General features: G+C 41.2%; 1 protein-coding gene across 2 annotated transcripts in view; it reads right to left on the bottom strand.

Moving 5' to 3' along the window:
• Positions 1-12,640, bottom strand: part of LOC137196228 (arf-GAP with Rho-GAP domain, ANK repeat and PH domain-containing protein 1) — a 28,597-nt gene extending 15,957 nt beyond the window's left edge. Inside the window, exons 1-8 of one of the 2 annotated variants that reach the window (XM_067609092.1) lie at positions 12,384-12,640; positions 9,215-9,297; positions 9,071-9,129; positions 5,629-6,105; positions 3,551-3,649; positions 3,275-3,470; positions 2,744-2,857; positions 1,295-1,399 (exon numbers count right to left, since the gene is read on the bottom strand). In XM_067609092.1, coding sequence (XP_067465193.1) covers positions 1,295-1,399; positions 2,744-2,857; positions 3,275-3,470; positions 3,551-3,649; positions 5,629-6,105; positions 9,071-9,129; positions 9,215-9,297 — 1,133 coding nt within the window. In that variant the 5' untranslated portion in view covers positions 12,384-12,640. The remainder of the gene's footprint in view (positions 1-1,294; positions 1,400-2,743; positions 2,858-3,274; positions 3,471-3,550; positions 3,650-5,628; positions 6,106-9,070; positions 9,130-9,214; positions 9,298-12,383) is intronic. The other variant, XM_067609091.1, reaches the window with a different exon arrangement.
• Between the last annotated feature and the right edge of the window lie 4,860 nt (positions 12,641-17,500).

Below are 17,500 nucleotides of genomic sequence, written 5' to 3'. Positions count from 1 at the left end.
CTCTCTCTCCCCACCTGTCTCTCTCTCTCCACCTGTCTCTCTCTCTCTCCACATGTCTCTCTCTCTCCACCTGTCTCTCTCTCTCTCCACATGTCTCTCTCTCTCCACCTGTCTCTCTCTCTCTCCACATGTCTCTCTCTCTCCACCTGTCTCTCTCTCTCCACCTGTCTCTCTCTCTCTCCACCTGTCTCTCTCTCTCCACCTGTCTCTCTCTCTCCACCTGTCTCTCTCTCTCTCCACCTGTCTCTCTCTCTCTCCACATGTCTCTCTCTCTCTCCACCTGTCTCTCTCTCTCCACCTGTCTCTCTCTCTCCACCTGTCTCTCTCTCTCTCCCCCTGTCTCTCTCTCTCCACCTGTCTCTCTCTCTCCACCTGTCTCTCTCTCTCCACCTGTCTCTCTCTCTCTCCACCTGTCTCTCTCTCTCCACCTGTCTCTCTCTCTCTCCACCTGTCTCTCTCTCTCCACCTGTCTCTCTCTCTCCACCTGTCTTCGGTCACAATCAGAGGCCAAATGCATGAAACTGTGTGTTGATTCATGACTAAATCTGTGTGAACGCACAAAGCCAGAAATATGCAGACGCATTCTTTCGTCAGATTTATTGGTTCTGTGTTATGAATCTCAGTCGTTGTGGAACTGGATGCATGTGCACGAGCTTCATTTCCATTCCCACAATTCACCTGCAGCTGTCATTATGCGCGACCGTTACGCACGGCGGTGCGGCTCTTTATAGCCTCCATATCATTAATTCATCACACGGACCTGTAAACCATTGACGGCAGTGATATCTCAGTATTGTAATCAATGATTAGTTTGTAGCTCTCATATCTAAACCGTCTTTACAAGGTGTGATGTAACCAAGGATAAAATAAGAGCAAAATAAAATGTCGACTCCCACGTAAACTGAAAGACTGATAACATTAAACACAAAAGTAATTAATCAATGTTAACCTGATAAATGTACCTTTCACTGGCATTTCACAAATACCTGTGATCACACAATCAGTGCTGCTGGTTGTCAATCTAAATAAAGAAATAAACCCTATAGTTCATCTCCACTTCATCACATCACCCTGAGATCGCTTCAGAAGAACATGTGTACACCTGGTGTAAAGTATGCATGAGGTGTTCACATTCTCACTGCACATTCAGGTGTTAATAAATACCAGTTTATGTGCAGGAAATGGCATATGAATGGTTTTTGTGTGTACGTCTCATTTATGCATCTGGCCCCAGGTGTTCCTCAGGGAATAATGGTTGGTCCCCTGCTGGTCACATGATCAGTGTTATAGTTACCTGAAGCCTTTCCAGACGTCCAGCCAGCTGCTTCGGACCACAGCGCTCTGTGGAGCCGAACTCCCGCTGCTCCCCTTCTTCCTCGACACTCGAATAGTCGCCGCTCTGCAGCACAAACACAAGAACTGTCTCATCACAGAGAACATCACGTTCAGACTGAAGTATTATGAGCTTGATGTAGTTAAAGTATTGCAGTAAAAGTACATAAGTATTATGAGCTTGATGTAGTTAAAGTATTGCAGTAAAAGTACATAAGTATTATGAGCTTGATGTAGTTAAAGTATTGCAGTAAAAGTACATAAGTATTATGAGCTTGATGTAGTTAAAGTATTGCAGTAAAAGTACATAAGTATTATGAGCTTGATGTAGTTAAAGTATTGCAGTAAAAGTACATAAGTATTATGAGCTTGATGTAGTTAAAGTATTGCAGTAACAGTACATAAGTATTATGAGCTTGATGTAGTTAAAGTATTGCAGTAAAAGTACATAAGTATTATGAGCTTGATGTAGTTAAAGTATTGCAGTAAAAGTACATAAGTATTATGAGCTTGATGTAGTTAAAGTATTGCAGTAAAAGTAGTGGTTTGGTCCCTCTGACTGATATATTATTATATATGACATCATTAGATTATTAATAGTGAAGCATCAGTGTTAGAGCAGCATGTTACTGTTGTAGCTGCTGGAGGTGGAGCTAGTTTACACTACTTTATATACAGTTAGCTAGTTTAGTCCAGTGGTTCCCAACCTAGGGGTCGGGCCCCTCCAAAGGGTCAGCAGATAAATCTGAGGGGTCGTGAGATGATTAATGGGAGAGGAAAGAAGAAAAAACAAAGTTCTGATACACAAATCTGTTTTCAGTTTTTGGACTTTTTCTCTAATCTTTGATTTTTGCTGAAATATTGGATCATTTGAACATTTATTGAAATGAAAGCATGTGAGAAGTTTAGAGGGAAAAATCACTGTTTGGTGGAGCTGTTAACAACTCATAGACATGTGAAATGTGACCCCGACTACACACTGCTTTTTGTAAGACGTCAAAAGCCAAAAAGGTTGGAAACCACTGGTTTCATCTTTAACAATGTGTTGTATTTTAAAAGCTTGTTATATTATCCATTGTGTCAAATCTTCATCTGAAAAGTAACTAAAGCTGTCAAATAAATGTAGTGGAGTAGAAAGTACAATATTTCCCTCTGAAATGTAGAAAGTAGCATCACATGGAAATACTCAAGTAAAGAACAAGTACCTCAAAACTGTATTGAGGTACAACACTTGAGTAAATGTACTTAGTTACTTTCCACCACTGTGACTGACTGAAAGGGTTTACCCAGCTAGCAGCTCCTTAAAACTTAAAATTGACCTCATATTAAAAATTCAAAGGATTCCTTCCTAAAAAAGATCTCAAACCATAATCTGGAGACACAAATCTGTAAGTATCAGATGTGTTTGTACCTTGGGGTTTTCTGTTTCAGAGGTTTTTGTGGCTTTCCTGATTGGTCAGCTGGACAAGGAGGAGGCGGCGCCGGTCGAGTGGGGATGATACGCTTTGAAAGATCGACAGTGATGCTGCAAAACAAATACATAGCAACTCTGTGTTAGCCAAGGCTAATAGCACCACCACCAGCAGCAGTAGTAGTAGTACTGTATACATACTTGTTGGTATTTGTAGTATTGTGTACATACTTGTTGGTATTTGTAGTATTGTGTACATACTTGTTGGTATTTGTAGTACTGTATACATACTTGTTGGTATTTGTAGTATTGTGTACATACTTGTTGGTATTTGTAGTACTGTGTACATACTTGTTGGTATTTGTAGTATTGTGCACATACTTGTTGGTATTTGTAGTACTGTGCACATACTTGTTGGTATTTGTAGTATTGTGTACATACTTGTTGGTATTTGTAGTACTGTGTACATACTTGTTGGTATTTGTAGTATTGTGCACATACTTGTTGGTATTTGTAGTATTGTGTACATACTTGTTGGTATTTGGAGATGGGCTGGAAGCAGGATCTCGTTCTATTTGTCCTTCAGCTCTAGAGGGGGCGGGGCTTGCTCCTGTGTCTTCCTCCTCATTGGAGGACTCGGTGTCAGCTTCCTCTTGACTCGCCCAACAAGCCAACACGGTGATGTAAGGATTCTCTTTTTTGTTGGTGTTTGGAGATGGGCTTAAAGCTGGGAACAGAAAAGGGAAGAGGAATCAGACTGGCTGAAGGGTATAGACCAGGAGGAGCGGAGTTTAACTGCTTCAGTACCTTCCTCTGTGGACTCAGCAGCTTCCTCTAGTGGAGGTAATGTGACATCTGAAGTCTGGTCTAAAGTTGACATCACCAGCTGTGACAGTGCTCCAACATCTGGACATTAAACAGAACAACACAGGTATAAAACATTACAAGGCAACTCAAGCTGTTTTACATAAAATACAAAAGGCATAAAGAATGACTCAGTAAACAAGTTGTTCATCTGTTTTCACCTGACGGCCAATGTTCTGTATGTTTGACTTCTGAAACAGTTAAAAACAGACTGAAGAACAGTTTCATACTCCTGTTTGTCTTCATAGGTGTCTGCTTTATATGCAGCTTGTTAATCCAGATGACCCCATTAAACCCACAGCATCAGTACTGCTTTGCTAAAATACCACCCAGCCCTGGTTTACTGTGTCAGCTGGTTTGTGGTAACATGATTAAACAGAACTTTATTTAGGAACACGGACCATGTGAACATGATATGAAGTAACTAAAATAAGATTTTGACAAGTTCCCTGCAAAAAGAACTTGTCATCAGACAGAACAGCTAAACTGAAAATCTGCTTGAAACAGTACAAAATATTCCTTGAACTTGTGAAATTTGATCATTTCAAGTAAGAAAATCTGCTGATGGGGTTAGGGGAGATGACTTAATAAGTGTTCTTGAAACTAGCATAAAATGTAGCTGCTATTAAAAAAGATCTAACCTTAAAACTAGTCTTTGGAATTAGATTTAAGCGTATTTGTCTTCATATCAGAAATTAACTGTCAGAAATTCAAGTTAAAGACACTTGAAACCATATTATTCGTCTGCCTCAGCTTTTGAGTTTAATCAGCAGCTACAAGGGCTAACTTTTAATTTGGCTCAGTTTAGGAATTAATATCTTCAAACACTTTAGTTGTGAGTTTGATTTTGAAATAAACAAATAAATCTTTTCTCATAATAGAGATACTGTAGTAGTGTGATAACTGAAATCCGCTTTTCAGACTTGGTTCTTGTCAGCTCGAGCTAAAATATAATGAATATCTGACTAAGACAAATTAAGACAGTTATTGTCATATATATTTAAAAGTACAATTATACATTCAAATGCACTGGAATGTGTTTTCCCTGGCTCTCTCAGCTCTTAAAACTATATATAAATATGGAATAAAACAAAACAAACAAAAACAATAGGTAAGAACTAAGTAAATAATTCTAATAACTGGTGAAGCAGATGGTGCTTGACAGGATTATTGTCTTTGATAAAAAGAAACAAAGTTTAATCATAATTTTTTTGCAGTTCTGATTCTGCAAACATCTAAAACAATCTGAAAAGTGGATGTCACAGTTATCACAGTGCTTTTTCTATTGTGAGAAAATAAGATGCTTTGCTTATTTCAGAATCGTACTCACAACTAAAGTGTTTGAAGATATTCCTAAACTGAGCAAAATTAAAAGTTAGAGGTGATTAAAGACAAATAATCTAGTTTCAAACATCTTAATTTGAATTTCTGACAGTTCATTTCTTGTATGAAACCAAACTTCAATCAAAGTCTTTTTCTAAGGTTAGATTATCTTTTATAGTGACTTGATTTTTGCTGACTTTGCTTGAAATGATCAAATTTCACTAGTTCAAAGAATATTTGGACTGTTTCAACCAGGGGACTTTTTGCAGTTTAAAGTCCAGCTGCCAGAGACTTCAGGTAACATTTTAAACATTTGCTTTCACTTGAAATATCACGTAAACAAAAGTCTGGAAGCTCAGGGACGAGTTTCAGAAGCTTCAGAAGAACAAGCAAGATGCACATCTTCAAGAATCTGATGCTTTCTGCCTTTGATATATCAGGACTCAGTTAGTTTACAGTCAGACAATCAATCTGATACCCTGGAGCAGCAGTTTCCATGGTAACCAGACTGACGTAAACCTGCTTCATGAAAGACGAGTCCGATTTACTGAAGTAAACCTGGTTTAACTGTAATCTGCCTGTTCAAACAGTTTCTTTTTAAGATGATCATTTATCATTCAACACTCTGATTGGTTGATTGATTGGTAAACTGTGTGACAGATTGATGCATTGATCAGCTGATCGATTGATTGATGTACCTGTGTGAGTCGGCAGAGACGGGGGGCAGCATTTACCACTTGTGGGGGGCGGGGCGGACGGGGTGGCCGGGGTCGTTGTGGAGCAAACAGCAGGGTTAGCCACACTGCTAACAATCCCTGCTAAAAGGGGTATGTTGGCTAACGAGCTAACGATACTGTCTAAGCTAGCAGCAGCTGAGTTAGCAGTAGGTACAGGTGAGGTGGAGGAGGCGGGGCTTAACATAGCAGCAGCTGGGCTGGCAACAGTGCTAACAGATCCTGCTAAGCTAGGTATGTGGGCAGCGATGCTGTCAGCCATGCTGTCAATAGAGGGAGGGGCGGAGGGGGCGGCGGAGGGAGGGGTGGAGGGGGGGGCGGAGGGGTCGGAGCCACCGATGGAGGCGGCAACACCAGCCAGAGACGGGATGTTGGCAGCAATGATGTTAGTGACGCCAGGCAGAGACGGGAAGACGCCGCCGAGAGGAGAAGCATCTTCACCTGAGGAGGAGGAGGAGGAGGAAGACACAGTGACATCATCATCCCACATCAAACATTAATCTAAAAATATCGTATTTACTGGAAACCTCCCGCTATACCAGCAGCACTGATTCGGCCAAAATGTAACATGTAATATTCAATAAATACTCGGATGTTCTGATTCAGGAGTAAATCTCCAGTCTCGCCTTCTGTGTCCCACAATGCAAAGCGCTGGAATCGACTGACTGATGAAATCACGCTATTGGTTGGCCTTCGGCAGCACTCGGCTGACCATTGACGTAACTTCATTGCTCATTGGTTGCCTTGGCTGGGTGTCGCCACTTCCTGTATCCATTGTTTCAAATAGCCGTATACAAGGTTCAGGTAAATGTTCACCTCTGTGAAAACCATGAAAACTACATTTATAGTTTCTCTTTTTTAGAGTATAAGGGGAAGCTACACAGTAGTTTTCCATCAGCCGCGCTATTGTTTACTTCCACTTCCCAAAGCTGGAGAGCAGCTAAGCCTGACCTAGCATACTGCTAATTAAATCCATTTAACAGTTTCATACAGCGTTCTGCTATGAAAAGCAGTACTTACATCAGCAGGATGTAGTGGATGGCTCTGAATACAGCCATTGTCTTTTTTTTTCTAATTTTGTGTTTCTATGTTAGTTGATTACTTCCTGGTCTGAACTTTCAGCGTGAATTCTTACTATCTGTTAGCAGTAGTTTGTATTGTTTTACTTTTCTGATTCCTTCTTTTGTTCTCTGTTTATTAAAAATTAATGAAAAAGTATTCTAAAAAAATATGATATAAGACGATACACAGCTGGTCTGATTATTAATCAGCAGGTTTAATCAGCTCTACAGTACTCTATACTGAGAGCTGGACATACAAACCAGTACTCTGAGTACTGGTGAACAGTTTGGACACACCTTCCCATTCGACACGTAAACATACAGCTGAAGATAAGATAGCTAAGCTAAGATAATTAAACTTAAACATATTACTATTATACACACAGGTGACCATAAAACTAATAAAACAACACAAACATGCTGATTATCTGTCAGCAAAAAAATTCTGCAACTTTCAAAAGAAAAATGAAGTGAAACCAAATCAATCAATGTGAAGCTGATGATCTGTATGTTGACATGTGATCATATCATCAAGACAAACTGGTTTCACATATTTTCCACCAACAACAAACACAGCAGCAGCAGGATAAACCAGTTCAACCAGCTGGGACACGTCAGCACTGACTCAGAGTTACAGACAGTCAAACAGCTTCAGGTTTGTTTATCAGTCAGTCTGAACATAGAACAGAAAATATTCAATGATTCATTTCTCCAGAGCTTCTTTGTTTTGATGATCTCAGCTGTAATTGTGATAAAAAGTTCCTATTAGTGAGAAACATTTGAAACCAAACTGCGTCACATGACTCACAATGTCTTACTGGACCGCATCAGTGTTTTCACAACAAATTTAAACATTTAAATGTACATTTGTTGCTATATGAAAGGTTTCACAGTGAACATAAAGTCTTTACTGTTTGCTGAAGTCGTGTTGTTGAAGCAATAATAAAGAAACTTTACTGAGACGGTTTTATTATTAAACTGCTGACAGACAGAAATAAACAGAAAAAGTAGAAACAAGACTGTCTGGACGAGAAGGAGAAAGAGCCGCCTAATACATAGTCCTGATGAATACGTAGTACACAGGTACAGTCTGCAGTATGAAGTGATACCAGCTCAGCTCAGCTCTGGTGATTAAAGGTCAACACACCTGTCTGACTGCACTATGACATCATCGTCTCAACTAAAAACTCCTCTAACACAAAAACAACCTGACTGACAGAGAGATGCAGTAAATGATGTTATTCAGTCTGTAATGTAGCTATAATAAAAATCTAAACTGTTATGTAGCTTAATAAAATTAATGGAATTAATCTGTTCATTTGAATCCATGTATATGTGTGTAAATGTGGTGATATGTGTACATGTGGAGCTCCAGAGGCAGCGCTGCTGTCCTGTCCAGTAAAAACATGAAGCTTCACTTTACATTCAGACAAACTAATGTTGCAGCTACAATTGTTAGATTTCATCTGTGAGACGAACATTTATCTTCCAGAAGGAATTATATCATATATCTAAATGCTGCGGAGACATTAGAGCCAGCGGTGAATCAGCAAAGAGCTGCAGATCAGTTCATGGATCATGTTCTCCCCGGGATGACCACATGTTGACCGGCCGATCATCTCAGGAGTCGGGCTGCTAGCAGCTGAGATGAGCGGCTGGTCCAAACATCTCCCAACACATCCCAGCAGGTTTACAGACTGGAGTTACTGGGATAAACTGGCCACATGTTGGAATCTACATGTTACTTTCTCTCCTGAAAACATTAACACTTAATAAAGTGACATATTAATAATCCTACAATTCAAGTTACAACAGCTTTTAGCCTCAAAGTCTCCGCCATCGCTGCCGGTTGGTCAGGTTGTTGTGACCGTTCCAGCGCTTTGCATTGTGGGACACCGTAGGCGAGGTGGACTGGTCGGATGCATACTGGAGATTTTTTATGAATCAGTACGACATCTTTTGACATTTTTGCTTTTTTTTGCATATTGAATACGACATTTCACATTCGGCCAAATCAGTACTGCTGATATAGCGGGAGGTTTCCAAAGCAGCCTGATATAGTGAAACCCTGAACTTTGACTTACAGGTGAACCCTGAGCTTTGACTTACAGGTGAACCCTAAGCTTTGACTTACAGGTGAACCCTGAGCTTTGACTTACGGATGAACCCTGAGCTTTGACTTACAGGTGAACCCTGAGCTTTGACTTACAGGTGAACCCTGAACTTTGACTTACAGGTGAACCCTGAGCTTTGACTTACGGGTGAACCCTGAGCTTTGACTTACAGGTGAACCCTGAGCTTTGACTTACAGGTGAACCCTGAGCTTTGTATGTGTGTGTGTTTACCTGTGCTCAGCTGAACTCCATTGGAGGAAACTGTCTGTAGATTCTCATCAATCAGATCTCTGAAATACAAACAAAAAAAGATTCAGTTAAAGGTTCATTCTGTAGATTTAAAGGTTCATTCTGTAAATTTGAAGATAAACTGACCTGTCCAAAGAGGAGGCGGAGCTTAGACTGTTCCTCATGTAGCGAGCTCGAGGCTTGGGGACCGGAGGAGGAGGAGAAGCCATCTGCAGGAGAAGGAAGGACATGTAGATGGATCAGTTATCATTCAGGATGTATCATCGTCTCCTAGCAACCTGAAACCAGGTAACCAATGAAAAAGCTGCAGGTAACAGAGTATTGATCTCCTGCAGTCTTTCTGTTGACAGAACATTTAAAGTCACTTTAATGAATCAATAACTGATGACGGCTGCAGGGACCAATCACAGCGCAGGACTGCAGAGGAGAATATCAGACCTGTTTGATCAGGATCAGGACTGAACCTGAAGCTCCAAACCAAACTATTAAACTTGGTGTCAAGATATTCGTCTGTTCAAATGTCTCCATGTTTAATCTTTTAACCTCCGCCGTCATCAAACCACATCTGACGTTCAAATCTTTATCCTGAACTAAAACGCAGCAGTTATATAACGTTACTCAGCTTTCTGAGTCATATTGAGCTGTTTGAATAAAACTGACTGATAAGACCTGTTTACTTTTGATTTAGTGCCAGATAAACAACAACATGACGCAGGAAACAAGAAGATTTATTCCTGGAAACGAGATAAACGTGAGACTCGGCTGCAGGTCTCAGGTGTGTCGGAGGTTTTATACCTGCGGCTCCTCACTTCGATGTGATGACGTCATGTTTTAGTCATGTGATTATTGATCATCAGTGTGATCACTGATCCTGAATCACTTTTCTCAGTAACTTTTCCACTTGAAATGTCCGACGTCCTTTTCTATTGGCCTGCATCCAGGTCATGTGACTGGCAAGTAGTTCTGTCTGTGACAACAAACAAAATGGCCGCCATATTGGTTTGTTAGTTGTTATGAAGGTTGTTTCAGGTCTCGCCAGGAAGTTTTCTATCGTTGCTATGGTGGTTGCTATGGTGGTTGCTATGGTGGTTGCTATGGACGTTATTCGTTATTTGTGTTGTTTTATGTAACTGTTTGATGATGTTTAGAGGCAGAAACAAATTTAATTTGAAATCCAGAATTTGAAGCTTTGTGATTGGCTGATGGGAGGACTCACTGTCAGCGTGTTCAAGTTAAACATTTCTAAACACATAAACACAAAAGTGTCCTCGATAACTCAACAATATGATGGTTAATGTCAGTATTCCAACATCTTTACATTTTCTTACATAGATCAACAAGCTGCAGTGTAATCAATACTAGATATTTGATATATTTAGTAGATTTGATGGTGCGGCTCCAGGGAATTATAGTTTGAAAAAAGAATATTAGTGTTTTTCCAAGAATTGGAAGTTATAAATACTCGTTTGAGAGAACAATGAGGAGTTTAAGGAGATGGTAAACACATCTGTGAGATCAGATTTTAAACATCTAATCTAAAATCTGAGTTGTTGACTCCACTCACATGACAGTTGAGGTCAAAAAGCTCTTTTGTTGCTGAATTATAAGCCTTCAAACATGCACCGAGGTCAAGGTTCAGAGGTCAGTATTTCACAGCAGGAGCCATGTAGAAGCTTCATACTGACATATGTTACTCTCCAGGTCGAGACCTTTCCAACCATGTGTTTGGTTTAACTCTACCACAAAATTTTAATTTTCTCATTTCATTGACACAAAGCCTCCCAGACCTGGTTCCAGAGACAACTTTGAAGGACCGAAATATAAAATTAAGATTTTTGTTTGTTTGTTTTGTTCTTTTTTAGTGTAAATAGTGACCAAACTGAGTGACGTTCAGAGATTATAATCCTGCTGACAGTCTAGTGCATTACTGCAGGTTTGGGTTGGAGTTAGAGCAGGTTACTATTCACACAACCTGCAGATGTTTTCTACCTTTATGATTCTTGGTTTTTATGTCAACATGACAAACAGCAGCTCATTCAATCAGAATCTGTTTATTAGCAAATGCAAACATACAGAGAATGAGTCTTGGTGTTTGCTCCCAAAAACACAACACAGAATAAAAACAGATAAAAGTAAGGTAATAATAATAATAATACTAATGAAATAAACAAAGTGGTATTAAAGTTAAATTCTATTCACAGGATGGAATAATAGAAATGAATGAAATGAAGGAAGTGAGCAGCTTTTACAATCACAGGCTATAAAACTGCTTTCCTGACGACGGTGACATTAGAGCTGAAATAAAGATGTTTCTGTGATCTGCAGGATGCTTTTTATTTACAAGATCGTTAGATACGACTCTTCACTGGTAGCACTTTAAATAAATCACTTTATTTTACTTTGCTTGCAGTTTTTCCTGCAATTTAACCTCAAAATGAGACAATAAAACATCACAAACTGGATCACAGTTTATGAGAAAAGCTGCTGCAAAATCAAATCAAACCACGTTTGACAGAACAGCGACTTCATGACTCTAAATGCAGTGATTCATTGATTAGTTGATTAGTTGATCAACAGAAACTATTCAGATAACTGAATCATTGTTAAAGTAAAAAAACTAAATATTTTCTGCTTTCAGCGTCAGTTTTTCTGTCGTAGAAGACGGTAAATTATAACGAGCACATTTCACTCTGGTTGAAAACTTAACGACGCTTTGATTTACGGCTCCTTTCATTTTATACAAATCATTTATATATTATGTGTATATATATATATATATATATATATATATATATATATATATATATATATATATATATATATAGATATTTATATCATAAGTAATTTGCAGTTTGGGCCAAATCATAAGAAAACATGAAAGTTGGTTGGTTTAGTCGATAATATATCACGTCTGCAGTATGTTTGTGTTTTCAGTGAGTCAGACGACTGATCAGCATGTTCGGCTGTTCAGCAGCTGCTCGTTTCTTTAAAAACATATTACTATCACTACTACTAGTACTAATACTAGCAGTCTAGTACTAGTAATAGTAGTACTAATAGTACTAATAGTACTATTACTACTACTAGTACTAGACTAGTAGTAGTAATAGTAGTGCTAATAGTAGTACTAGTGCTAGACTAGCAGTCTAGTACTAGTAGTAGTAATAGTAGTACTATTAGTACTTGACTAGCTGTCTAGTACTAGTAGTAGTAATAGTAGTGCTAATAGTAGTACTAGTACTAGTACTAGTCTAGCACTCGGTCAGAAAAACTTCAAAATGAACAACAATCTTACCGTGTTTCAGCTCCTGAGATACTGCTGCTCACCTGTCTGTAGTCCACCTGCCTGTATTCCACCTGCCTGTAGTCCACCTGTCTGTAGTCCACCTGCCTGTAGTCCACCTGTCTGTAGTCCACCTGTCTGTAGTCCACCTGCCTGTAGTCCACCTGCCTGTAGTCCACCTGTCTCTAGTCCACCTGTCTCTAGTCCACCTGTTCCTGTGCTGTCATTCGTCTCTGAGTCATTTGAGTTCGTTTGTTTCTGCTGCAGATTCAGCTGCACTCATAAACTCTGCTCCGTTAAATCTACTCACTGTGTGTGTGTGTGTGTGTGTGTGTGTGTGTGTGTGTCTGTGTGTGTGTGTGTGTGTGTGTGTGTGTGTGTGTGTGTGTGTGTGTGTGTGTCTGTGTGTGTGTGTGTGTGTGTGTGTGTGTGTGTGTGTGTGTCTGTGTGTGTGTGTGTGTGTGTGTGTGTGTGTGTGTGTGTGTGTGTGTGTATACAAGTTTAACCTTTATAGAGAAAAAGAACTGAGAAAATGAAGATGTGTGGTCTCTGGGCAGCAAGATATTAAACACAAAACAAACAATTAAAAACAATATAATTAGCAAAATCAGTTAGAGTCTAATGAGCCGATAATTCGGTCTGATATCAGTTTAGTTTTATTGATCTCAAATGTAAAAGTGTCTCAAAATGATCCTGAACGGTGAATAAAGAGTTAAACCTGCTCCCAGGACAAATAACAACCAATCAGAAACAAGCTTCTGTGATCAATACTGTTAGATTAAGACTGAAACAAACTGATTTACTGCTCATAACCTAACCTCTCAAACTCTGAACTTTCCCCTTTAATTGATTGATTGATTGATTGACTGATCAGTTGATTGATTGAGTTCAGTGCTTCCACTCTGTGATCAGATCAGTTCAGGTGTTTTAACTGTGAATGTTTTTACAGTGAAACCTCACCGGTGTAACCTGCTGCAGGAATGTAGGCGTGTGTGTGTGTGTGTGTGTGTGTGTGTGTGTGTGTGTGTGTGTGTGTGTGTGTGCTGAGTCACACCTCGTAAAGCTTTGTGTGTCTGAACTTTAACCTGTTCGAGTCGTTTTTTATTATATAACCTTTATTATTGTACATGTTACATTGTTGGATTACTTGAGTCGACGGCTTCATGTTAAGTTATAACATGTCGCTATAACAGTTATATAAAATAGTTACATTTTATATCTTTTGTACGAATAATTTCACAGTATTATTTTGGACTTTTGCAGGATTCTTATTGTCTTGAAAAGGTTAATTAATAACTGAACAAAGCTTCCGTCTAAGGTTTTGTTTTCGCTATGACAGATGATGTTTGAACCGTCATGGTGTCGAAGAGAAAATTAGTGAAATGAACCATAAAAACAAGCAGAGAGCAGCATCCTGGTGCAGCTGCCGGTCGCTGCTCATCGTGAAAATGTGTCGAGATGAAGTAGTTTTATTGTGAAAATGTGTCGAGATGAAGTAGTTTTATTGTGAAAATGTGTCGAGATGAAGTAGTTTTATTGTGAAAATGCTTGTTGCGTCACTGGAGATGATTCGTGGGACGAGATCAGCGTGACAGCAGCAAACCGCTTCACTGTTAAACTGACTGATGGATTCACTCATATTTAACGTCGGTGTCGTGATAGTCGAGACCTCAATCCCCATAGACCCCCATAGACCCTCATAGACCCCACAGACCCCATGGATCTCCATAGACCCCAAAGACCCGCATAGACTCCATAGACCCCATAAACCCCCATAGACTCCATTGAGCCCCATAGACTACCATAGGCCGCCATAGAGCCCCATAGATCACAATAGACCCCCACGGACCCCCATAGAGCCCCATAGACCCCATAAAGCCCCAAAGACCACCATAGACTCCATAGACCCCATAGAAACCCATAGCTCACAATTAACCCCCATAGACCCATACACCCCATTGACCCCATACACCCCCATAGACCCCAATAGAGCCCCATAGACCGCCATAGACCCCATAGAAACCCATAGATCTTCATAGACCCCATACACCCCCATAGACCCCATACACCCCATAGATCCCATAGCCCCCATACACCCCCGTAGACCCCCATAGACCCCAAGATCTCCATAGACCCCTAGACCCCATAGATCTCCATAGACCCTATAGAGGGTTACACCCCCATAGAACCCATAATCCCCATAGACCCATTGAGCCCCATAGTCTACCATAGACCCCCATAGAGCCCCATTGACCCCATACACCCGCATACACCCCCATAGACCCCATAGACCCCTTACACCCCAATAGACCCGTAGACCACATATCCCCCATAAACTTCCATAGACCCCATAGACCCCATAGACCCTCATAGACCCCCATAGCCCCCATTGACCCTATAGACCTCATAGACCCCCATAGCCCCCATAGACCTCATGGAATCCCATCGACCCCATACACCCCCATAGACTTCATACACCTCCATAGACTTCATACACCCCCATAGACTTCATACACCCCCATAGACCCCATAGACCCCCATAGAGCCCATATAGCCCCATAGAGCCCATATAGCGCCATAGACCCCATACACCCCCATAGACCCCATGGAGCCCAATAGACCCCATAGACCTCCATAGACCCCATACACCCCCATAGACCCATAGACCCCATAAACCTCATGGACACCATAGCCCCCATAGACCCCATAGACCCCATACACCCCCACAGAGCCCCATAGACTCCATACATCCCCATAGACCCCATAGACCCCATATCCCCCATAAACCTCCATAGACCCCATAGACCCCATAGACCCCCATAGCCCCCATAGACCTCATGGAATCCCATCGACCCCATACACTCCCATAGACCCCATGCACTCCCATAGACCCCATAGACCCCATGGAGCCCCATAGAATCTACAAACACTTTTGGTCTCTGTAGTTTATTTCCTCTTTATTTTAACTGTACAGGTGGATTTTTTGTACTCGTTTTAAAGTTATTAAAGTTTAAAGTTATTGTTAAGGACGAGGCTGCTTTGAGTGACCGGTGGGCGCCGTCACAGGAAAGTCGCTGCCATGGCGACATTGTTGGTAAGGTAACGCAACCATGATGTAACCCCAGATTAACAGAGTATAGATGCAGCTGCTGCTATATTAATATGTTTCCAGTTCATGGAAGTTAATTTTAACATTTTGGTCCTAAAAGTCTTGTTCATGTTTGGTTGAACTGAAAGATCCTCTGAGGAGTTGATGTTCAGTTTTTTACTGTAAGAACATTTTAACAGTTTAAGCATGTTTTTCGCTAGTGATAATTAGCATTAGCATTATCAAAGTTAACTACAGACTGTAAATGCACCATGCTAACCAAGCTAGCAGCTAGTAGCTAGCTAGCCCTGTCATCTAAATATGGTCACCTCTGGCTCCAAAAATCCACAGTCAAAATGCAAACTGGAGGCTTCAACGGGACACAAACCAATGGCTGACGTCACGGTGGCTACGTCCATTACATTTTACAGTCTTCGGTTCTGTAGAGGTACAAAAACACTCAGATGTTCTGCGCTTAACAACGTGCATTTTCTTTCAAATCAACATTGCAAAAGTTATTTTCATGGTGAGTCATTAACCACAACACACATGCCATTAATGTTTTCATGAAACTTCAATGCCTCTTTGATCAGCAGAATATCTGAAGGTTGCAGCTTAAGCCATTAATTCATTATTTTGTCGTAATGCTCAGATGTTTCAAAACAAACTTTGAGAAAGAAACACATAATTCCATCTTGTAATAACCCTTATTAGTCCCTCTGACACTCAGCGTCTATCTAATCATTGTATCGTTAATTAAATTTCACCTTGTTATTTTCCCGCCATCAGCTCAGTGCAACTGACAACACATTTAGAGTCAGTTAAGGCTGATTGGAGCCGGTCGGCTGTGCTGCTGAAGATACAGTCAGACATACAGAACACAACAATTACAAAAATAAAACTCCTCATGTTGAACAGTTTGGTCAAACTGAAGATCCTCCATGAGGTTTATTTACAGGAAATCCATAAATGGTGCCACATTTTCCCTTTAATGCAAATTAAACGTTTTTCCAAGGTGCTGGTGATACTGGTCTCAGTGGTGCACCAGTAGAAGGTGCTGGTGATACTGGTCTCAGTGGTGCACCAGTAGAAGGTGCTGGTGATACTGGTCTCAGTGGTGCACCAGTAGAAGGTGCTGGTGATACTGGTCTCAGTGGGGCACCAGTAGAAGGTGCTGGTGATACTGGTCTCAGTGGTGCACCAGTAGAAGGCGCTGGTGATACTGGTCTCAGTGGTGCACTAGTAGAAGGTGCTGGTGATACTGGTCTCAGTGGTGCACTAGTAGAAGGTGCTGGTGATACTGGTGCACTAGCAGAAGGTGCTGGTGATACTGGTCTCAGTGGTGCACTAGTAGAAGATGCTGGTGATACTGGTGCACCAGTAGAAGGTGCTGGGGATACTGGTGGACCAGTAGAAGGTGCTGGTGATACTGGTCTCGGTGGTGCACTAGTAGAAGGTGCTGGTGATACTGGCGGACCAGTAGAAGGTGCTGGTGATACTGGCGGACCAGTAGAAGGTGCTGGGGATACTGGTGGACCAGTAGAAGGTGCTGGGGATACTGGTCTCGGTGGTGCACTAGTAGAAGGTGCTGGTGATACTGGCGGACCAGTAGAAGGTGCTGGGGATACTGGTGGACCAGTAGAAGGTGCTGGGGATACTGGTCTCGGTGGTGCACTAGTAGAAGGTGCTGGTGATACTGGCGGACCAGTAGAAGGTGCTGGGGATACTGGTGGACCAGTAGAAGGTGCTGGGGATACTGGTCTCGGTGGTGCACTAGTAGAAGGTGCTGGGGATACTGGTGGACCAGTAGAAGGTGCTGGGGATACTGGTGGACCAGTAGAAGGTGCTGGTGATACTGGTCTCAGTGATGCACTAGTAGAAGGTGCTGGTGATACTGGTGCACCAGTAGAAGGTGCTGGGGATACTGGTCTTGGTGGTGCACTAGTAGAAGGTGCTGGGGATACTGGTGGACCAGTAGAAGGTGCTGGGGATACTGGTCTCAGTGGTGCACTAGTAGAAGGTGCTGGTGATACTGGTGGAC

Source organism: Thunnus thynnus, chromosome 13, assembly GCF_963924715.1.
Source record: "Thunnus thynnus chromosome 13, fThuThy2.1, whole genome shotgun sequence".
NCBI classification, from domain to species: Eukaryota; Metazoa; Chordata; class Actinopteri; order Scombriformes; family Scombridae; genus Thunnus; species Thunnus thynnus.
Note: the sequence above shows the minus strand (reverse complement) of the source record. Positions and strands in the feature narration are given on the sequence as shown.